Source organism: Lynx canadensis, chromosome E1 (assembly GCF_007474595.2).
Source record: "Lynx canadensis isolate LIC74 chromosome E1, mLynCan4.pri.v2, whole genome shotgun sequence".
NCBI lineage: Eukaryota > Metazoa > Chordata > Mammalia > Carnivora > Felidae > Lynx > Lynx canadensis.
In genome coordinates this window covers 9,257,818-9,281,743 of record NC_044316.2, presented here as the reverse complement: position 1 = coordinate 9,281,743, position 23,926 = coordinate 9,257,818, and the positions used below count along the sequence as shown (strand labels likewise).

Genomic DNA, 23,926 nt, shown 5'->3' with positions numbered 1-23,926 from the left:
TTGCCTTTCAAAGGTCCTGTCTTTGTGTAGAGGTCTCCTTATTTGTGCCCAATCTTTATCGCCTCCTCTGACTTTAAGCCGTAGACAGATACCCTCAAGGCACCCTGGCTTCAGGTGCCCTCCACCTGTCTGGATTTGTGCTTACCTGTTATTTAAGACCTCCAAAGATAGCCCTTACTTTCCTGCTAATTTAGCCATACATTCTAAACCACGTTTGCCTTTTATTTCACGTGCTCAGGTATTCTGTCCTAAGAAGGTCTCTCCAGACATCTGATTCACTTTATTTCCTAAAACAGAACTTAATCAGGTTATTTTTAATATTGCTTTTTAACTATGAATAATTCTTCAACATTTTCCTTATTGAGATATATTTAGATCCAACCTCCAAAGTGTTAGTCTCATTTAACATTTTTCTTTCTGACCTAACACATTTGAGATTTCTTTTTTTAATTTTTTTTAATGATTATTTATTTCTGAGAGAGAGAGAGAGAGCGAGCAAGCAGGGAAGGGACAGAGAGAGAGGGAGACACAGATCTGAAGCAGGCTCCAGGCTCCGAGCTCTCACCACAAAAGCCCCATGCAGGGCTCGAACTTGTGAAATGTGAGATCGTGACCTGAGCTGAAGTCGGATGCTTAACCGACTGAGACACCCAGGCACCCCCACATTTGAAATTTCTAAAACAGCATGATTTTAAATATTAGCTGCAACCGGTTAAGAATGGAATAAATTAGTAATACTTAAAAATATGAGTTCTGCATACACTGGAAACTAATGTTATACATCAATTACATTTCAATAAAAATCAAACAAAAATTAAAAAATAATTTAAAAAATAAAATAAATAAAAACATGAATTCTGTTTCTTTAAAGGAGTTACAGGAACTTCAGAACATGACTTAAAGGTTACATATATTTCCAGTCCTAATTTATAAAAATAAATAAAATAAAAATTTCATATTTTTATATTATAAATACACACATATATAAATGAAATAGGTACTTTTCTCTAAGGTTTAGGTTGATAGGATCTCCATATAATCATGCCAACCAAAGAATACATAGGCATCCAAGGACTAACTGAAAACAATGCTTATTCATAAATGTTAAACACTGATGAGTTAACTGATAGGTTAGCTATTTTTGAGCATTTTATATATTACTAAGCATATATTTACTTACCTTTTTTATAATTAAGCTTAGAATTTATAGGCCAGATAACTTTATACACAACCCCTATTTTGAACTTAACAGTGTATAATAAGCATCCATAAAAATGTTTATGACTTGCTGAATATTTACCTAATTAAAGAATGCTACATACTTTCCAAGCTTTTGTTTACTTAATAAGTTAGAATTTTAAAGGACTTGCTTAAACTATGAGAAATCATAAAAGAAATGCTAATAAACATCAGAGAAGAAGAAAGAAAATGCAGGAGAGCTAATCTAATAGAGGTGTAGAATGGGAATAATCAACAAAACAATTCATTTTGAAGAGCTTAGTATTGGAAATACTTGTTACAACTGCTCATTGCAAAGAATTGGACACTGTTCTCATGCAGTGCATACTTCTAATTCCATGTGATACAAATATGCCTAGATAGTCAGAAAAAGTTTCCCAAATGATTGGCCCTGTTAATGAGGACATATCTGTATGTCACAGATCAGAGAAACTAACAAAAAGTGTTATTTCCCTTAGTAAAATCAATATTAACGCACTCCTTTTAGGAATAATCAGAAAATACAGTATTTACTGTGCCTGAAACTAAGTAACATTGTGTATCAACTCTACTTGAATAAATTAAAAAAAAAAATACAGTACTTACAAGTAGTGTATATTGGTTGATGATAGCGTATGGCAGTGTTTCTCAATATTGGCCGCTTGATATTTTGTTTTTAATGATCTTTTAAAACCTCGTTCTACAGGGGCGCCTGGGTGGCTCAGTCGGTTGAGCGTCCGACTTCAGCTCAGGTCACGATCTCACGGTCCGTGAGTTTGAGCCCCGCTGTGGGCTGTTGGCTGATGGCTCAGAGCCTGGAGCCTGCTTCCGATTCTGTGTCTCCCTCTCTCTCTGCCCCTCCCCCATTCATGCTCTGTCTCTCTCTGTCCCAAAAATAAATAAACATTAAAAAAAAAAAAATTAAAAAAAAAAACCTTGTTCTACAGTTTTATTTTTTTGTCTTCCTCTCTCTCTGCCCCTCCCCCATTCATGCTGTCTCTCTGTCTCAAAAAATAAATAAACATTAAAAAAACAACAACCTTGTTCTACAGTTTTAAGATTTTATTTTTAAGTAAACTCTACAGCCAACGTGGGGCTCATAACCCCAAGATCAAGAGTCACGTGTTCCACTGACTGAGCCAGCCAGGCACCCCTCTACCAGTTTTAAAGACATAATTTGTTTTACAGTGATAACTAGTAACTAAAAGATATTTTTTATTCAATACAAATCTAATTTTTTTTAAGTTTGTTTATTTTGAGGGAAAGAACGAGCAGGGGAGGGTCAGAGAGAAAGGGGACAGAGCATCCGAAGCAGGCTCTGTGCCGACAGCAGAGAGCCCAATGCAGTGTTCAAACTCACAAACTGTGATATCATGACCTGAGCCCAAAGCTGGATGCTTAACCAACTGACCCACCCAGGCACCCCATTGCAAATCTAATTTTTAAATATTTTTTATTGTGGAAAATTGGCTATTGTGAATAATGCTGCTATGAACACAGGTATATAAGTTATCTGTTTGAGTCCCTGTTTTTAGTTGTTGTTGTTGTTTTAGAATGTACCTAGGAGTAGAATTGCAGAGTTACATGTTAATTCTATGTTTAAATTTTTGAGGCATCTCCATCCTGTTTTCCATGGCAGATGTATCATTTTATGTTCCCACCAGCAATGCACAAGGGTGTGTTTTCTCCACATCCTCATCTACATCTGTAAGTTTTGTGTTTGTTTTTTGGGGGGGACTCAAACTCAACAAACCATGAGGTCATGACCCAAGCTGAAACCAAGAGTCAGATGCTTAACTGACTGCGTCAGACATCAGCTCAGGTCATGATCTCACATTTCACAAGTTCGAGCCCTGCATCGGGCTCTTGTGCTGAGAGCTCGGAGCCTGGAGCCTGCTTCAGATCTGTGTCTCCCTCTCTCTCTGTCCCTTCCCTGCTTGCTCGCTCTCTCTCTCTCAAAAACAAATAATCATAAAAAAAAATGTTTTTAAAGAAATCTCAAATGTGTTAGGTCAGAAAGAAAAATGTTAAATGAGACTAACACTTTGGAAGTTGGATCTAAATATATCTCAATAAGGAAAATGTTGAAGAATTATTCATAGTTAAAAAGCAACATTAAACAAGCTGAGTTTGTTTTTGCTATAGCTGTCCTAGTGGGTATGAAATGATACCTCATTGTGGTTTTGCCTTAATTTCTCTTACGACTAATGATATTGAGCATCTTTTCATGTGCTTATTGGCCATCTATCTTTGGAAAACCGTTTTCTGTTCAAGTAATTTGACCATTTTTTTTAAGTTTATTTACTTTTTTTAATGTTTATTCATCTTTGAGAGAGAGAGAGAGAGAGAGAGAGAGAGCGCCCGGGGGAGGGGCAGAGAGATGGGGAGACAGCTTCCCAAGCAGGTTCTATGCTGCCACCGCAGAGCCCCAGGTGGGGTTCGAACTCGTGAACCTTGAGATATAAACTTAGCCAAGACCAAGAGTCAGACGCTTAACAGACTTGAGCCACAAAGCACCCCAATTCTAGTTTCGTTTTTAAAACGTGATTTCTCCAGCTTGATTCTATGGACACATTCTAACGGAAGAGAGTCTAGCTCTTTTGGTTTCAACTTCCTTTGGGGAACCTAGGCCTTTGGGTTCTAAGAACACTGCCCCCTCCTTTTATTTGTCCAACCTAGTGTTGCTAGTTTTGCTAGTTTCTTCTTACTGTCACTAATCTCTGGGCCACTTCACTGGTCCCTGACTGGTCCTCAAATCTTCCACCAGTTATGTATTAAGTTATTTTCATTAAATTCTTACTGATGTAAATATTTGGCTTGGTTTCTGTTTTCCTGGGTAGACCTTAACTGGCCAGAAAGGACCTAAAATCCTTCATTTTACAGTTGAGCAAATGTTGACCTTTTTTTCTTTCAAATACATTTTTTTTTAATTTTTTTTTTAATGTTTTTATTTATTTTTGCGACAGAGAGAGACAGAACAGGAGCAGGGGAGGGCCAGAGAGAGAGGGAGACACAGAATCGGAAGCAGGCTCCAGGCTCCAAGCTGTCAGCACAGAGCCCGATGCGGGGCTCGAACCCACAGACTGTGAGATCATGACCTGAGCCGAAGTCGGACACTCAGCCAACGAGCCACCCAGGCGCCCCTCTTTCAAATACATTTATTTTAAAATTAACTTGGTCGTGTTCAAGATAAAAACCTTGCTAGTGTTCTTGAAACCCAGGAACTTAAGGGATTTCCTCACTATTCATAAAGTTAGTAGAAAGTATTGGGCCCGTGATGTTTCGATTCTCAAGCCATTTCTCATTTTAACAACTTAAAACTTATAAGGTAGGGTAACTAAAGGAGTGAAAGAGGGACTTTTTATGATGTTCCTTTTGATTTTTAATGGTGTAAGTATTTTACCTACTTAGAATAAATTAAATTTTAATTTTAAAGTAAAAAAATGTTTACCTTTATACACTGTAGTGTATAAGTGTGGGTCTTTACAAAATGGCTTTAATTTCCATTAAATGTCATTATGATTACTAGTAATTATTGAGAAATACTAGTTATCACAAGATGGAAGACTTCACTAAGCATAGTTATCCATAAACTTATCACTTACACACACACACACACACATACACACACACACACAGTGTAGTTCTATGTAAACAAATCTACATTAATCCGATTTTCTGTTTTCTAGAATAATGATCTCCAATGATCTTTTTGGGTCACATTTTCCTACTGATAAAAACCTTTGAGCAAATACTCTCATTATATGTATATTTATTTATAATTATATTAAGTACATGGACCACTGAATTAATGTGTACATTATGAAACATTAACGAAAGTTAATATTTATGAAGGACAAGGTAAACAAATTAAGAGGAAAAGTTGCAAAGCTTTTCCTCTCCCCAATAGACAGTCTTGTGCATCCCAGTGTGCACCTACCCTACTTGGACACAGTTCGTTGTTGTTGTTGTTGTTGTTGTTGTTGTTGGACACAGTTCGTTGGTGGTGGTGGTGGTGGTATTGTTGGTGTTGTTGCTGCTGCTGCTGTTGTTGTTAATGTTTATTTATTTTTGAGAGGTGGGGGAGGCGGGGGAGAGGCAGAGAGAGAAGGAGACACAGAATGTGAAGCAGGCTCCAGGCCCCGGGCTGTCCGCACAGAGCCCGACACGGGGCTCGAATTCACAAATTACCAGATCACGACCTGGCTGGAACCAACGCACTGTGAGATCATGACCTGAGCCGAAGTCAGATGCTTAACCGACTATGGCCCCCAGGCACCCCTCAACACACTTCTAGAGTGTGTCCTTAAGAGCTGCTGCCGGATCTCAGACGCTTATTCTGTTGAGGTGCCTACATGTTCACCAAACTTGGGGAAAATATTTAAAATGACCTCTGACTTCAACTCCCTAACCTATTTTAAGTTCCTTAATTCAAACACAAAACAATAAACTCCTTAGCCTCCATCCCAAGCAGTTTCTCACAATCCTGAGAGCCTGATATGCAGACTCTGGACTTAGGAATCACGTCACTAGAGTACATTAGACTCCTTATCACCAAAGATCAAGGAACCTGGAGATGAAATGGTTGAGGGTATGTAGATAGACTGGAGAGGAGCCTAAAACAGCACGACCGTCCGGTTGACGATAGCTTCTATCTTTTTTTTTAAAAAGAAAAAGTTGTGATGAGGACAACACAAAACTATCTGGAGTCTTTTTAGGGTTAGTCCCTTTGTTGGCTACAGTGTAATGACTGTCTCCTTCCTGGGTTCAAACAGTTCAAAACTAGCACTGGAATAACCCCTGCCAAAGTTGAAAGGTCTCATGTGGGAGTTTTTCTCTGCATTATGTGGCCAGGACACGAAGCCTCTCTCTGTTCAGTGCTTCATGAGTGCCTGCAGGGTGCAGGACACCAGGACGACACAAAGTTGAATGAGACTTTGACTTTTAAGGTCAATGACATTTAGCAATTCATAATCCAATCATGGAGAAAAGTTCATATTTATGAGCACACTGGAAATGATTCCTTGCCAGGGGAAGAACGAAAGCCTTCCCAGAGGGAATGCCATTTGGTCAGGACAATGAAAATGATTGTAATTCAGGAAGAAAGGAAGCGGAGGAGGGGGAGGGTAAAGATAAAGAGGTGGAGGAAAGAGAAAACAGTACTGAACTGGATGGATGTGTGTGGTCTCATGTACTCCTCAGGAAAGCCTCCAGAGATGACCATCATGCCCACTTTACAGATGGGGAAACCGTGGCTCAGGAAAGTTAGGTAACTGGCACGTATTACACATGCAATTATCTGCTGGAGAGTTGAATTAAGGGGTGCATTAGCTAGACAACTGCTCGTAAATGCAGTTTAAGTGGTACCAAAACTTCCCTGTATATTATTTGTAAGGATACAGGGAAGCTGTACTTACCAGAACCATTCTTAGGAAATAGACTACACGTGTTGGGAAAATAAAGGTTACATAAGCTATTCGGGGCACTGATGTGGTCAAGATCCCCAGGGGCACATTTTCCTGTAATACTTAGGAGTAAGAGCCTCTTCTTTAAATAAATGTTTAACAGATACTGGAGTACTATCAATTTAAAAGGGCCAAACTAATACCGTTCCCAGGTACCTAACTTATTCTGAGTAGTTATAGAAGAATTCATTTTAAATCTGCTTAACTCCAAAGCCAGTGGTCTTGGCGATGTGCCATACTTCCTGTAGCATGCAACTGAAATGCAGAAAGACAGATGGACAGACAGAAACAGAGATGGGGAAGGATCAAATGGTACTTCTAAAGACTGGGCTGCCGGTGGTCTCACTGGAGTGAACCTAGTGTATTTTCCTCAACTTTTTATCATAACCACACATTTTTCAGGCAGCTTAAGTCCCTTAAAGAACAAGATAAGAATGAGTAAACTGATACTTTTCCAGTGTTAAATCTACCACTGTATATTTGTTATCTCCAGGAAATTACTACAATCAAGGGGAGATTCGTAAGAAAGAACTTTTGCAGAGCTGTGATGTTTTGGGGATTCCACCCTCCAGTATAATGATTATTGACAACAGGTAATGTATCTTTCAAAAATGTAGAAATTCGCTGACAATAAATATGCAGTGATATGCTCAAAAGACACAAAAAAACGAATGTGGGTGTGTAAGAACATCTTATTTGAGAAGTCTACTTAAAATAGTTTCACATTTGTTTTTAAGTGACAGTAACGCAAATAAATGTTTTCAACGTCTGTTCAGATTCTGTCTCTGAAGATAGCTACTTTAATCTTTAAAAAAAAAAATGTTATGAAATTTTCAAAACTACACAGAAGTATGAAGAACAGTGCCATGAACCCCCATATGCCTACTCCTAAGCCCAGTTAATTATCAGGCCTTTTTTATTATACTTGCTTCATCTATCCCCACTTAACAACTTGTATGTGTATGAAGCATTTTTTAAGAAAATCTAGGCCTCAGGTCATTTCACGCCCACATACTTAGATACACCTCTCTTGAGAAGATAGACATTTTTTTTCCTATGGTCACAATGCCATCATCATCACCTCTAACAAAATTAATAGCAACAATTCCCTGGTGTCCCCCCAACACCTACCTAATCCGTAGATGTTTGTCCAAGTAGCTCACCGTCTTTTTACAGTTGATTTTTTCAAGTCAGGATGTGAACGAGTCCACACGCATAGTTGGTTGATATTGTTTCATTGTCCCTTCCTCCCTTCCCTACCTTGTCTTTGATTGTGGAGAAAACTTAGTTGTCATACAGGACGTCACACATTCTGGATCTGTCTGCCTGCCTCCTCATGGTATTAAGTTGTTCTGTCATCCGTATTTCTTGCAAACTAGACCTTAACTGTAACTTTCAGGGGTGAGAATACTGCATAAACTATACCGTGCACTTCATATAGCATCATTTCAGGGGACACATGCCATCTGAATTGTCTCACGGTGACTCCACGATGGATCAGTGAATTCACGTGGCAACAGCTTTTCCTTTCATTTTAAAGACCCACACCCACCTTTCATGTAATGTTTTCATGATTGCCTGAATCACTGTTTAACTAGAAATAGCCGAATGCTGAGTTTCTAAATATCTCCTGCATTCTAAGTATATTAGCTGCAAAGCAAAACTTTATCGACTGGGGCTATTTACTTAATTATCCCAATATATAATTTGATCCGAAAAGACAGCAGGATAAATGCTTAATTCTTTAATTGCCATTTTCAGATAATTGCCATTTTCAGAATAAGGAGTTGATGCCCTACGTACTTCCAGTGGTAATCTGTTGTTTGTTGCTTGGATGGGGGAGGGCACTTTTTCATTTCATTGAGTACCTATGTGTTTTTAGGTATTCAGGGTTTCAGTTTCAGTCATGTTCTTTGATCCTCCGGTTGTCTCATCTGTGACTGTTGAGACTCTTCATGTTAGCCCCTGTGTCCTTTGGGTGTGACCTCTTTAGTCTTATAGAATTTGCTTGCTATCAAGGACAACCAGATTTCCCAACACCTTCTTGTGTTCTTTCCTGCCTCAGTCCTGGCATCAGCCATCCCTCCAAGGAGTTTTGGTGTCTCTTAGGAGGGTGTGGCATTTAGAGACCATAGCCAGAGTTACTTGAGTGTTTATTTCTATGGTGTTATTTCCTGTGGTTACTTGAACTTCATAGTGGACAGAGCTAGTATATATATATTTGTTTAAGGAAAAAGAAATCAGGAATACTAATGACTGCAATGTAGAGTTAATATTTCAGGAGATTTGTTTAATGCCTTTGATTAATACATCAAATCTCTTTTCTCTTACACTGTAAATCTTGGCTTTTTTAAAATTTTTTTTTAACGTTTATTTATTTTTGAGACAGAGAGAGACAGAGCATGAACAGGGGAGGGGCAGAGAGAGAGGAAGACACAGAATCTGAAACAGGCTCCAGGCTCTGAGCGGTCAGCACAGAGCCCGACGTGGGGCTCGAACTCACGGACCGCGAGATCATGACCTGAGCCAAAGTCGGACACTTAACCGACCGAGCCACCCAGGCGCCCCATTTTTTTAAATGTTTATTTATTTTTGAGAGAGAGAGAGAGCAAGAGGGGAGGGGCAGAGAGAGAGGGGGACAGAGGATCCAAAGCAGGCTCCACGCTGACAGCAGAGAGCCCAATGCGAGGCTCAGGCTTGCAAACCACAAGATCATGACCTGAGCAGAAGTCAGACACTTAACTGACAGAGCCACCCAGGCACCCCTGTAAGTCTTGCTGTTTAACAGGATAAACATAATAATTCTTTTTTTTTTTTTAATCTTTTTTAAAGGATTTTTATAAAACATGAATGAAAAAATACTTGAAAAGCAGATATTGAAAATCAAGGCTAAATATAATATGACTGATCAAGATGTCTGTAATTTACTTTAAAATGATTTGGGGAAAAAAATGCATACCTATATAGATTCAACCAAAATAGCACAATATTAACTTGAGCCTTGGTGAAAGGTACATGAGTGTTCATTATACTATTCTCGTTAACTTTTCTGTTTGAAAATTTTTATATAGGGGCGCCTGGGTGGCTCAGTCGGTTAAGCTTCCGACTTCGGCTCAGGTCATGATCTCGCGGTCCGTGAGTTCGAGCCCCGCGTCGGGCTCTGTGCTGACCGCTCAGAGCCTGGAGCCTGTTTCCGATTCTGTGTCTCCCTCTCTCTCTGCCCCTCCCCTGTTCATGCTCTGTCTCTCTCTGTCTCAAAAATAAATAAACGTTAAAAAAAAATTTTTTTTTAATTTTTATATAGAAAAAATGTCAAGTACCATACAACACTCTTTTCTCCTACTATTTTCTGGCGTATAAAAATATTTTTTAGTGTCTTATTATTGTTTACTGTATTGTTATTTAAAAAAATCAGAGGTCTATATAACAGCAACTGGAGTTTGTGAGTATTACTAGCTTTGGGGCTTAAATATCTGTTCTTCACCAGCAACATAGCTTTTGGGATTTATTATAAATTCGATTGTCCTTGCTTCCTTTTTTTTTTTTTTTTTGAGTTTTTTTTTTATGTTATTGGCTAATGTGCAAAAACAGGATAATACAACTTAAAACATGATGAAGATACAAGTTCCTTTAAGTACAGGCAAAGAAAAAAAAAAATGATCACCCTCAAAGCATGTAAAAGGCCAAAGTAGTGATTCTGCTGATGTTTTCAATTCATTCCTACAAAACATTTACTCTGCCATTTTTATAGGGCAGGAGTACTAAATAAGTTAAATAGTTACTATAACCTGTATCTAGTTATATCATCATTTTCAGATACTGTTTGTCCGGGAGCTGAGCCCCATTTGGATGGTTTACCTATAAGTAGGTAAACACTGACCAATTTCTAGGATGAACTGGTAACTTTACTCAGCAGTTGACCTTAACCCTGAGACATATGAGGGAAATCTATAAGGAAGAGACAGCTCATTTGTCTGGTAGGTGGTTTCTGTTATCTACATTCTAGATATACAGCTAAGGACAGGAAGGAAGTGCAAAAGTAGAGGCTGCTATGTCTGTGCACAAAGAAGTTACCACTGGGGCTTCTGGGTGGCCCAGTCGGTTAAGTATCTGACTCTCAGTTTCCGCTCACAATTTGTGAGTTCAAGTCCCACGTCAAGCTCTGCGCTGACAGTGCAGAGCCTGTTTTGGATCCTCTATTTCCCTCTCTCTCTGCCCCTCACCCCCCCACACACACAAAAATAAATAAATAAACATTATTTAATAAACATTATTCTGACGTCAGAAATATCTGATGTCTAGGGACGCCTGGGTGATTCAGTTGGTTGAGTGCCTGACTTCAGCTCAGCTCATGATCTTGTGGTTCACGAGTTCAAGCCCCGAGTCGGGCTCTGTGCTGACAGTTCAGAGCCTGGAGCCTGCTTTGGATTCTGTGTCTCCCTCTCTCTCTCTCTCTGCCCTTCCCTTGCTCACGCTCTGTCTCTCTCTCTCTCTCTCTCTCTCTCTCTCTCTCTCTCTCTCAAAAATAAATAAAACATTTTTAAAAATTAAAAGAAGCAAAAAGAAGAAGGTACCACTGCCCTCACTCACCATTTGTTTATTCCTAGTTTCTGCACCATTTCAACAAAGTCCCAGTTAGACTTCGTTTTTTTACCCTTACAAGATTAGAATGAGTACCCTATTAGATGAAGGAAGGGAGTTACGAGTATAGGCAGGCCTGGGTGAGTCTAATAAGTTACCAGTGAATGATGAATGTGCTGGGATCCATCTAGGCGGCTTCATCAGTAACACACGTCCTCCCACATATGAAGTCATCCAAAAGCAAGATGGCTCCAGGTTGGCTCAACAGCATCACCTAGGACCCAAGTGCTTCCCACCTCTCTGTGAGACTGTCTCCATCATGTCAGTAAGCTCCCCTCGTGGTTGCGAGGTGATGACGACAGCAGTTCCAGGGGTCGCACACAAACACAACTGCGTCCTGCCAAAAAGGGGGGAATTTTCCTTCTGGCCATCTCTTTATGTTATGGAGAAAAACTTGGGGTCCCTGACAGACTTTCCCTCAGGTCTCCCGCCCTGCATGGCTCACCACCACCACCACCTCTACCAACTTCTCACCCATTGTAGTTGCTGCTAGATACCGGCTTCCCCAGTATACGAGTGCTTTGTTTCAGCATCAGGATGCTGGGAATGGCTCTAGGTAGGGGAAAAAAACGCTCATTTCGTCTCACTGTCTTGCAAAGACTGTATGCTTTATACCCCACATAGCCTCGTGGTTTTGTTTGGTTAGCAAAGGTCTAGGGGATTGGCCTAGGCTGGGGCTTCCTTATAGGACTGCGTAGGACGCAGAGATGTATTTCAAGTGTCCAATCCATAGCAAGGAACCAAAGGTAGGTTAAGCAGAGATAAACAAAGGAAAACAGGCCTAAAAGACAGAATAGGTTCTGTGGGGAGCACCTGGAAAACTGCTCACATCTCTAGAAGATCCACAGCAGGGCCTAGGGAAGGGAAGAAACTATAAATGGCACTAAGTTGAGTAAGACCACTTTGGTGAGAAACTTCCAGCAGATTGTTAGGCTTAGATTGTCTCCATGCATTGTCTATGAGCTGAGTCACTCTCCCTGGGTTTCCTTTTTCATTTCAGTACCTGCTTTACTTAGCGGCTTCCTCCCACAATGGGAAAAGGGGGAGGTAGGAAAGTTTAGATGAGCAGTAAATAAAATAGCCCTGGCAGGACATGCATCTCTTACCGTTTGAACCTTCATGGCATCACAACAAAAACAGAAACAATGAGTAGCAGAGACAGAGCACCAGCTGTGTGTCTTAGAATGATCCCTCTGACGACTCTGAGGAGGATAGAATGGATTAAAGAGATTGGGACCATAGACAAGTCCGTCTTGTGCATTGGTCCTGATGAAAGGAGAATGTCTCAATGTATTTTATTTTCTCTAATGTTTTTATTTATTTTTGACAAAGCAGGGGAAGGGCAGAGGATCTGAAGCAGGCTCTAAGCTGACGGCAAAGAGCCCAAAGCAGAACTCTCGAACTCACAAACCACGAGATCATGACCTGAGCCCAAGCTGATGCTTAACTGACTGAGCCACGCAGGTGCCCCAGGGAATGTCTCAATTTAGAGTGCAGCACATGTAAGAGGGAGATGAGGGGATGAATTCGAGTCTTATTTAAGAGGTTTAAATGGCAGGATTTGAAGAAAGAAGAAATCAGGGATAATGGAAATTATAGGCCTAGAGATCTAGGTGGATAAAGATTAGCTGGCATAGTTTGCGAAGGAGAAGAATTGGGTTATGGAAAAGAACAGATTAGACATCCTTAGCACATAGGAGAATTGAAATTATCAGAGTGGATGCAATTGCCCTTAGATCAGTGGGGCAAGAAGAGAATATGGAGATCAGGCACGGCAAGAAGAGAAAACCACATGCAATGAATGATGAGAATTATGTGTTTGGTGTCATGTAAACCTCAGGGGTGGGAATAGGGAAACTTAAACAAAATTAGCATCAGATGGTGTCAAGAATTCTGCAACCTACTTTTTTTCCCCCAAGTCATTAAATTGTCCTTAGAATCAGGGGTGCCCGGGTGGCTCAGTCGGTTAAGGGTCCGACTTCAGCTCAGGTCACGATCTCACAGCTTATGGGTTCGAGTCCCACATCAGGCTCTGTGTTAACAACTCAGAGCCTGGAGCCTGCTTTGGATTCTGTGTCTCCCTCTCTCTCTGCCCTTCCCATACTCATGCTCTGTCTCTCAATAATAAATAAACATTAAAAAAAAATGTTTAAATCATCCTTAGAATCATTGTAAAGATGTGATCACAGGATGTACTATAACTTAATTAACATATTCCTGATATTGAATATTTCCATTTTTCCAATATTTAAGTATTTTAAAATCTGTTAATAAATCGTTGAAGGTCTGGCCTTTCCTTAGGTAGATTCCCAGATGATGAATTACTGAGAAAAAAGACAGGACTTCATGCAGTTTTCTCCATCCGGGTACCAAAAACGTTCATAACTAAGGTCATTTTGGCTCATCTTATTTTTTGTTATTGTTATGAATAAGACTTTTTCTGATATATTTTCTAATACTTCACCACTGGTATGGAAAAGATTTACTGATTTTTATGTGTATTTTGTTAATAGCCATCCACATATGAAACTTTAAAAAGCCTAACAGCCTTTCACTTGATTCTCTTAGTGTTATGGGTAAATCATCTGCAAATAATACTAATATAGTCTTCCATTTTTCCACGTATGCCTCTTATTTATGTTCCAATTCTTATTGCTTGGAGCAGAGTTTCTTAGACTATGTTAAACAGTTGTGGTAAGAGCATTCATGATTTGACTGAGAACGCATCTAGTGTTTTACCTTTAGCTGTGTTGGCTGCTGGTTATGAAAGATATTCTATATTGTGTTAGGGATTTTTGTTGGGAATCGACCTTCATTGGGTTAGATTGGGGGGCTCCTGTTCATTTCAGTACCCTACAAAGGGATAAGAAAAAAGTTTCAGGGGCGCCTGGCCGGATCAATTGAAGAGCATGTGACTTTTTTTTTTTAAGTTTACTTATTTATTTTTGAGAGAGACAGAGACAGCATGAGTGGGGAATAGCAGAGAAAGAGAGAGAATCCCAAGCAGACTCTGTGTTGCCAGCTGCAGAGCCCTATAGGGCGCTCAAACCCATGAACCACAAGATCAAGACCCAAACCAAAACCAAGAGTTGGGCGCTCAACAAACTGAGCCACCCATGTGCCCAGAGCATGCAACTCTTGATTTTGGGGTTGTGAGTTTGAGCCCCACATTGGGTGTAGAAATTACTAAAAAAATAAATAAGCTTGTAAAAAAGAAAAAACCTGTTTCAATTTATTCTCCATTTTACTTGACTCAGGGTAAACTATTGGGATCGTCATGGCGTAATTTCCTCCCTTATCTATGCCAGTAGGTTCTGTAATGCATACTGTAATCATAGTGACGCGTATTCTGTCAGTGTGTGTTGTGATTTCTTTGCTCACTGTTAAGATAAATAATAATATGAATGGGCTTGTGCTCAGGCACCCGTATTATACACACAGACTTCCTCCTGTGCAGTATCTGCTTTGGCCCAGCAACGCAAGATGTTTTCTCAGGGCCAGATCAGAGTCGTGAAAACTGCCCTCAAACCAAAGGTCATTACTCTCATCCTCTATCTTAATTTATTAATTTTTTCATATATATTCTGAAGAGCATGCAGCTTCAGCAACATCCCCTACTTGTGAAATGCTACAGTGGAAGGGTACTAAACTTGTCAAAAATAAACACTTAAAGAGACGCCTAGGTGGCTCAGTCAGTTAAGCGTCTGACTTCAGCTCAGGTCGTGATCTCACGGTTCCTGAGTTTGAGCCCCGTGTCGGGCTCTGGGCTGATGGCTCAGAGCCTGGAGCCTGTTTCCGATTCTGTGTCTCCCTCTCTCTGCCCCTCCCCCGTTCATGCTCTGTCTCTCTCTGTCCCAAAAATAAATAAACGTTGGAAAAAAAAAAATTTTTTTTTTTTAAATAAAAAAAAAAATAAACACTTAAAGAGACACCTAGGTGGCTCAGTCAGTTAAGCGTCTGACTTCAGCTCAGGTCGTGATCTCACGGTTCCTGAGTTTGAGCCCCGCGTCGGGCTCTGCACTGACAGTGGGGAGCCTGCTTGGGATTCTCTCTCTCTCTCTCTCTCTCTCTCTCTCTCTCTCTCTCTCTTCCTCTCTCTCTACCCCTCTCCCACTCATGCTTTTTCTCTCTCTCAAAGTAAATAAATAAACTTATAAAAATAAATATATTTAAAAAATAAATACTTCAAGAAGCCAGTTTGAAGATTCGAGGGAGCCATGTGTCTTAGTCAACTCAGGCTACCATAGCCAAGCACCATGGCCTGTGTGCCTTAGACAAAAGAACTTTATTATCTCTCAGTTCTGGAGGCTGGAACTTCCAGATTAAGGTCCAGCAGCACCAAGTTTCTGCAGAAGGTTCGCTTCTTGGCTTGCAGATGGCTGACTTCTTCGTGTACGTTCACACGGAGAGGAGTGAGAGAAATTTCTCTCTCGTTCTCCACTTATGAGGTCACCAGTCCTGCAGGATTAGGGCTCCACCATTATGACCTCGCTTAACCTTAATTACTTCCTAAAAACCCTGTCTCTAAATACAGTCACACTGGAGGTTAAGGGTTCCAACACATGAATCTCAGGAGGACGCAACTCAGTCCCTAGCAACTCGCAAGCTGTATTCACTCTTTCCGACTCTCATTTCACAACCCAGAAAAAGCAGGGTTTTGGAATCTTACTTTAGGATATTCAGAGGAGTCAAAGAGAAGAATTTGGGGGAGGAAGAGAAAGGGAAGTTTTATGGAGGACCTACACTCGTAATAATAATGATAAGTATAGAGTCAGCCATTACCGTCAGTGCCAAAAACCATATTAAACACATGATCTCACTTAATCCTCAGTCTCATCCAATTACTTTTCCCATGTCGTAGATAAGAAACCTGTGATGTAGGGAGAGGTGGAGTGATTTGCCTGAGGTCATCCAGCTAGTTAGTGCTGGAGCTGGCATTTGAACTGAAGCACTGGAGCCCCGGCTTCAACCATCATATCTTACATCTACCCCATGCCAGACACATACTTTGACAAAGGTCATCTCCTTTGAGTCTTTGACTAACTGTCCAAAATAGGTTTCCTTATCCTTTATTTGTTTCACATGAAGAAACTAAAGGTCAGACGGATTAAGAGAATTCTCTGCGGTCACCCATTTAATAAATGGCAGTGCTGGGATTCAAAAACAGAAAGGAAGACGGAATTGATTCCTGCCTTTCTGCAGGAAAGTAGGTCAGCCATTTGTTACTGTATTTGAAAGACTCGTGTGTATTGAAGAGTACATTGAGTTGGCATTGTGTGTGGTCAGTTCCTTTTTCCATTGTTCTGAACCTCCTTGCTGGATCTCAGGGAAACACTTAGCCAGAGGAGCTCACCCAAGTAAATCACTTACAGAGGGAAAAAATACTCAGTTGTCAAGAAAAGAAGGCATAATCTCAGGCATTAGGCAACAAATGGATACTTTCGGTAACTTTACCCAGGTCTTAATACCTCGGGGTTCTGCTGATTTATTGAGTCATATGATATTTAAATGTATATTGTTAACAGATACATATTAAATGCCTGGAATGGGCAAGGCACTGTGCTAGATAGTGAAGAAAGAGAACAGTTCAAGGTATAGGAACTTGGCTAATAGGCATTGGCCTGACGGTCATGGCTGCTGCGACGATGGAAAGCTGTCTCACTGTGCACGTCTGCTAACGTTCAGGCCTACAATGGAGATCGGAGACCCTCTCTGGGGTACTTGGGAATTGCATGTGACTGGGAAATGCAGCCTACAGATCTCCTCCTCATTTGGCTGTGCTTCTTAATATATTAGAAGAGTCCATAGAATTATTTTGTTTATATTTTTCAAAACAACAAAAAACACATGTATATTTTGTATGCATAGACAATTTCTAAAAAGATGCGTCTGAGACTTCTTAATAGTAGCTACTCCTTAATTGGGGCAGGGAAGAGCGATACTTTCGCTTTTTAATTCTGCAGAATTCTGTACAGTTGGATTTCTTTTTTCTTTTAGGAAGCCTATATTTCTAAATTTTATATATATTTAAAGACTACCCCACATACCTAATAAAATATTCTTCCATCTCTACTTAAGTTCTATCCATACAAGTGAATGCGAAATTAGAAGTAATTCTGTGGAGGCACCTGGGTGGCTCAGTCAGTTCAGCGTCTGACTTTGGCTCAGGTCATGGTCTCACAGCTCGTGAATTCGAGCCCCGCGTTGGGCTCTGTGCTGACAGCTTGGAGCCTGGAGCCTGCTTCGGATTCTGTGTCTCCCTCTCTCTCTGCCCCTAACCCACTCGCATTCTGTCTCTGTCTCTCTCAAAAATAAGTAAACGTTAAAAAGAAATTAAAAAAAAAAAGAAATAATTCTGTGTACATTGTGATAAGATTTGATGTGATAAATTCAAAGCATAGAATGGAATTCTTTGAAAATATAACAATGCTTTTAAGCCTTTTTATAAACACCATGGTCTTTTCATGAGCCTCGTTCTGGGGGGTAAGTGGGGAGAAAGTCAGATACAGGGCTCCAAAGTGCTCTGACTAGAAAGGGTGGGGGTTCAAGGGAGACCTGATCAGGATGGAATAAAACAAAACTGATACCCCCCACCCAATGATAACCCATGCCCATTAAAGTGCCCTGGGGCCCAATGACCTATTGTTAGGCAAGATTTGCAAGGTCTCAAAGCTTTTCGTGGTCTGAGCCCTATCTCCCTGCTTATACCCACATCACATCTGTTCCCATGACAAAAAAAGGCAGGACAGCACAGTACCCAGTCTATGTTGAGGCTCACATCTAGGCAGGGCCTCAGAATGTACCAGGCTTTCTTATGCATCGACACATTTGCCTCTCCCTCTAGCAGGCTTCCTCCCTTCCTAACACCCATCTGGTCCCTCTAGCAAACTCCTATTCCTCCTTCAACCTCAGCTCAAGGGTTAACTTAGAATCCTGTGGCATCGCTGATTTGCCCAGATTTTTTGTGGGCACTTTCATTGCATTCTCATTGTCCTATTCTATCCTGGCATGCACACTGATTTTTTTTTTAATTTTTTTTTTTAACGTTTATTTATTTTTGAGATAGAGACAGAGCATGAATGGGGGAGGGTCAGAGAGAGGGAGACACAGAATCCGAAACAGGCTTCAGGCTCTGAGCTGTCAGCACAGAGCCCAACGCGGGGCTCGAACTCACGGACCGCGAGATCATGACCTGAGCCGAAGTCGGCCGCCCAACCGACTGAGCCACCCAGGCGCCCCCTGATTTTTCACTCTATGCCATAAGCCCCCAATTCTGTTGTAATCCTTGATACATAGTGGTTGCTCAAGACATGTTTGTTAAATAAATGAATGGTTCATTCCACTCATACCATAAGCTTTCTGTCTGTGGCCAGCATGTAAAGGTGTGGTCTCACAGACCTGAGTGATGTCTATACATCCCAACCCCCTTTCCTCACTTTTTCTCTCCTCGCTTTCTTTAGTGAAATTGTTTTCACTTTCTTTAATTAAGTAAAAACAGTCTAGGTCCCTGCCTTGCATAGTTATTTTTAATTTTCTAGGAAGTGTAGATGAGTACTTTCGCTTGGAAGAATTTTTCTACAGCTCTTTATTTTGCCATTCTATGGATTCGGCTCCACTTTGTTCTAAGTTCGCAGCACAATAAAAATCTCATCTCTCCCAGTGCTTGTCTTAACATCAGTTTGACATTAACAAGCCCAAGACTTCTACAGACTAATTTTAGCTTCACAGGGAAATAGAATCCAGTACCTACTAGGAAACGTAAATGAGTCTGGCTTGCTAGCAGTTCCTGGAAGTCTTTGTGTTTTCCAATAAATCCATACAAATCATACAGCGAAAAAGAAGCCACAAAGCAGAGTCTGGGACAATTGGGGTCGTGTTGGCAATTAAACCCCCTCTCCTCCCGAGCCCCTAAGAGCCTTTCCACTACAAAAAATAAAAAATAAAAAAAAAAGACCATATGCTGGCTGCCAAAGGAGATCTGACCAAGCATCCTCTCACTGTAAGAGATTAAAATAAAGCCTGGTGCAGTTCTTTCCTCCAAACACACAAAGAAGTGACTGGGCTGAGGCTCAAGGGCACGGTTCCAGTCCCAGTTGGCAAGAGCAAGTCAGGGCTCCCATCCTCCCAGAAGGCGCAAAGGACAACAATGTTTCCTAGAAAAGAAACCAGGGATGGAGACCGAAGTAGCCCCAGCTGATATGGGGCTATTATGTGAAAAGTGAAAGCTGCTTCAGTACGGCTTCAAAGGCAGATTATTCTAGAACAGAAGGGAGGTTTTCAGTGACAAGATGGGGGGGGGGGGCGGGGGGAAGCAATGCAAAAGAAGTAAAGCGGGACCAGAGAGCAGCGGCCTTAACCAAGCATGCATGTGTGTCTACTCTTCATTCCTCGGGAGACGTTACGAATATACAATAAAAATAGGATTCAAGGTGGGGTGCCCGGCTGGTGCAGTCCCAGGAGTGTGCAAACTCTTGATTTCGAGGGTGTAAATCCGAGCCCCACGTTGGGTGTAGAGATTACTTAAATAAATAGATCGGTAAACTTAAAAAAAAAAAAAAAAGGATTCAAGGTGACTGTATGTTGTGGTATTTATTACAGCACTATTTGTAATAGCAAGAAATTGGTAACAACCTAATGTAGCAGCATGTGATCAATTACATGGCCATGCTACAGAGCATTAAACCACAATTTTCTAGTAGCCCAGGAAGATATTCATAATATAATACTGAGTTTTAAAAAGGGGTATATACTTTGTTTATGCTTTTCTGTATTTTTTTCATCGTTTTGATAATGAGCATACGTTAGTTATAAACCAAAAGTTCCAATAATTTTAAACTATATTATTTCTAAGTGGATATTGTTCAGCCTTTATATTAAAAAAAAAATTGAAGAGGGTTGCCTGGGTGGCTCAGTCGGTTCAGCGGCTGACTTTGGTTCAGGTCATAATCTGGCAGTTCGTGAGTTCAAGCCCCAAATAGGGCTCCATGCTGACAGCTCAGAGCCTGGAACCTGCTTCAGATTCTGTGTTTCCATCTCTCACTGCCGCTCCCCTGCTCATGCTCTGTCTCTCTCAAAAATGAATTAAAAAGGAAAACATTAAAATTAATTAATTAATTGTTCCCATTATATTATTACTTTTACTTTATCAAGGTTTATGACATGTTCTTTTCAAAAACCACTATTCCCAGGGGCATCTGGGTGACTCAGTTGGATAAGTATCCAATTCTTGATCTCTGCTCAGGTCTTGATCTCAGGGTCATGAGTTCAAGCCCCAAACTGGCTCCACACTGGGCATGAGCCTACTTAAAACACACACACACACACACACACACACACACACACACACCACAAAAAAACAAAAAAACAACAAAATGAAACAAAACCCTCTATTCCCTTAGTTGTTTCTTTCCCCGTCATAGAACATTTTCTTCTGCTTGGATACCAACTGATTTTCTTTATCCTTGTAGTTTCAGAACTTCACCATGTTGTGTTTTGGCATTGATTGTTCTAAATTGAGATTTCTTGGGATATGGTAGGCCTTTCAATCTGTAGATTCCATTTTATCTCTCTGTTCCATTTGCTTTGTCTTTTTTCTTCAGAAACCCTAATTTCTGTGTGTTGGATCTACTTTGTCTTTCTTTCATAACTCTCTTCTCCTCTATGATCTGTTTGTCAGTGTCCCTTTTAATTTTGAGATCTCTTCAACATTCCCATCATGTTTCTCACTTTATTTCGAATAGTTGTTTTTCCCTGCCTATTTGCCAAGCTGCACTAGCTTCCATTTCTGTTATGCAAAAACCCCTTCTTGAAACCCTTAAATCTCTTCTTTAAGCCCTTTTGTTTTGTTTTCTTTTGTTTTAATATCGTGTTTTAATGCTTTGACATCCTGGAAGATATTTTGGAATTATATAGGTTTTTCAGCTGCTTTTCGCTTACATTCTTTTCTCCTTCCTTCTTTTTTCTACTGTTTTTAAAGTTGTCATGCATAGGGGATACCCCCCCCCCCCCCTTGGTTGCTTTCGGATTGTTTCCTATGTTTGAGTAGGGCCAGCTACCTACAGGAAAACAGTATTGGAGAGGCAGAAGAGGGTTCAGGTATCGAGCTGGGGCCATCTGAAGCTTCTGCTGAATCTTATTATCTACAGTAACTCTTTTTTTTTTTTTTTTTTTTTTTAGTTTCTATTTATTTTGAGAGAGAAAGAAAGAACAAGTCGGAGAGGGGCAGAAAGAAAGAGAATCCCAAGCAGGCTCCACATCACGCATAGAGCCCGATGCAGGGCTCGAACCCATGAACTTCAAGGTCATAACCTGAGTGGAAACCAAGAGTCAAGACACTTAAGTGACTGAGCCACCCAGGCGCCCCTCAGCTCAGGTCTTGATCTCAGGGCTGTGAGTTTGGGCCTCATGCTGGGCTCTGCACTGGGTGTGAAGCCACTTAAAAAATAATAATAATAAAATGCAAGTCTTATAGACAAATAATGTTAATGACCAGAGGAAAGGTTATTAGTTCAGTTTTTCAGATGGCTTCCTCGGAGCACCAAGTTCCAAGAAATAATTTTTGGTCGTTTGTGGAATGTTCTAGAGAACCCTTGGGATAAGAAAAATTGCAGCTGCCTATATATGTTGCAATCTAAGATGATGTGGTGCTACATCTGCTAGTTTGGTAAAACTGTCATAGCTAGTTAGACCTTGTCCCCAAGGCTGGCCATTAGGGCCATACAGCTGGCCATACAGCTTAACTGGCCATTTCTGTATTTAAAAGATTTGTAGGCTTTACCCTTTTTTAATTCTCTTTTTTTTCTTCCTCTCTTCCTTTTTCTCTCTCTTTCTCTCCCTCTTTCTTTCTCCCTTTCTCTCTCCCTTTCTTTCTTTCTTTCTTTCTTTCTTTCTTTCTTTCTTTTAATAATACTTGCTATCTTCACATATATAGTCAATTAATTTTCAACAATAGAGCCAAGACAATTAAATAAGGAAATTTTTTAAAAATGATGCTGAACAACTGGATATCCACATGCAAAAAAAACCCCAAGTTGGACTCCTTCTTCATGCCATACACAAAAATTATTCAAAAAGACATAAATATAAGAGCAAAAATATAAAACTCTTAAAAGAAAATATGGAAATGAATCTGCATGAGCTTTGGTTTGGCTGCACTATCTTAGGTAAGACACCAAAAGCACAAGCAGTAAAAGGAACAATAGACAAATTGGACTCATCAAAATTGAAAACTTTTCTGCACTAGAGAACATTATCAAGGGGTGCCTGGCTGGCTCAGTCAGTTAAGCATTTGACTCTTGATTTCAGCTCAGGTCATGATCCCAGGTTCATGAGATAGAGCCCTGCATCAGGCTTCAAGCTGTCAGCATGGAGTATCTCTCTCCCTTTCTCTCTGCCTCTCCCCCACTTGCTTGCTTGTGCATGCTCTCTCTCTCTCTCTCTAAATAAATTAATTAATAACATTTAAAATAAATAAATAAAAAGGGAAATACCAGGTGTTGACAAGGATGCTGAGAAATTGGAACCCTCATCCATGGCTGGTGGGAATGTAAAATGGTGTAACCACTATGGAAAACAGTTTGGTGATTCCTCAAAAAAAATTAAGCATAAAATTACCATTACTCAGCAATTCTCCTACAAAAATGCCTAAAAGAGTTAAAAACAGATATTCAAGCAAAAACTTATACATGAAAAAAAAAAAAAAAGCATTCCTGAATGTTCACAGCAACACTATTCACAATAGCCCAAAGGTAGAAACAACCCAAATGCCCATCAGCTGGTGAGTAGATAAACTAAATGTGGTGTAGTCATACATTGGAATATTATTCAGCTACAAAAAGGAATGAAGTATTTATTCATGTTCCAGCCTGAATGAACCTAGAAAACATTATGCTTACTGAAAAAAAAGCCAGATACAAAAAACCACACATGCATGCTTCCATTTATTTTAAATGTCTAGAATTGGCAAACCCGCAGAGACAGAAAGTGGAACAGTGGTTGCCAGGGGGCTGGAGGGAGAGGGAAATGGGGAGTGACTCATGATGGGGTTTATTTTTGAGGTGATGAAAATGTTTATTTGTGGGACGGTTGCACAACTCTGTGAATATACTAAAAAAAAAAAATGAATTGTACACTTTAAATGAGTGAATTCTATAGTATGTGAATTATATCCCGATAAAGCTGTTATTAAAATAATAGTAACACATGCTCATTGTAAAAACAAACAGTACAAAAATATATCAAGTGAGAAAATGAATGTCTCCCTTGATTCTCTCCCCATCCACTTCTCTCCTCAGAGAAAACCATTGTTCACTATTTGCTGTATAGATTTGCACACCTTCAATAGTTTGCAAATGTGTATATTTACATACAAACACATGGTCTTTTTAATGCTTATTTACTTATTTTGAGAGAGAGAGAGCATGAGCAGGGGAGGGGCACAGAGAGGGAGAGAGAGAATCCCGAGCAGGCTCCGTGCTGTTAGCGGGGCTTGATCCCACGAACTATGAGATCATGACCTGAGCCGAAATCAAGAGTCAGACGCTTAACAGACTGAGCCACCCACAGGGTCCTGTAGTTTGTTTTTTATATTGCATACCATCCCT

General features: G+C 40.3%; 1 protein-coding gene and 1 long non-coding RNA gene across 3 annotated transcripts in view; one reads left to right on the top strand and one right to left on the bottom strand.

Moving 5' to 3' along the window:
- Nucleotides 1-23,926, top strand: part of PIGL (phosphatidylinositol glycan anchor biosynthesis class L) — an 84,158-nt gene that overhangs the window by 5,762 nt on the left and 54,470 nt on the right. For both annotated transcript variants that reach the window (XR_003964750.1, XM_030296192.1), the window contains exon 2: nucleotides 7,177-7,276. Coding sequence is in view for 1 of the 2 variants with exons in the window: in XM_030296192.1 (XP_030152052.1) it covers nucleotides 7,177-7,276 (100 nt within the window). In the remaining variant the exon portion in view is untranslated. The remainder of the gene's footprint in view (nucleotides 1-7,176; nucleotides 7,277-23,926) is intronic.
- LOC115501224 overlaps nucleotides 20,365-23,926 on the bottom strand; it is a 28,686-nt gene continuing 25,124 nt past the window's right edge. Inside the window, exon 4 of the long non-coding RNA XR_003964753.1 lies at nucleotides 20,365-20,393. This is a non-coding gene — a long non-coding RNA (uncharacterized LOC115501224). The remainder of the gene's footprint in view (nucleotides 20,394-23,926) is intronic.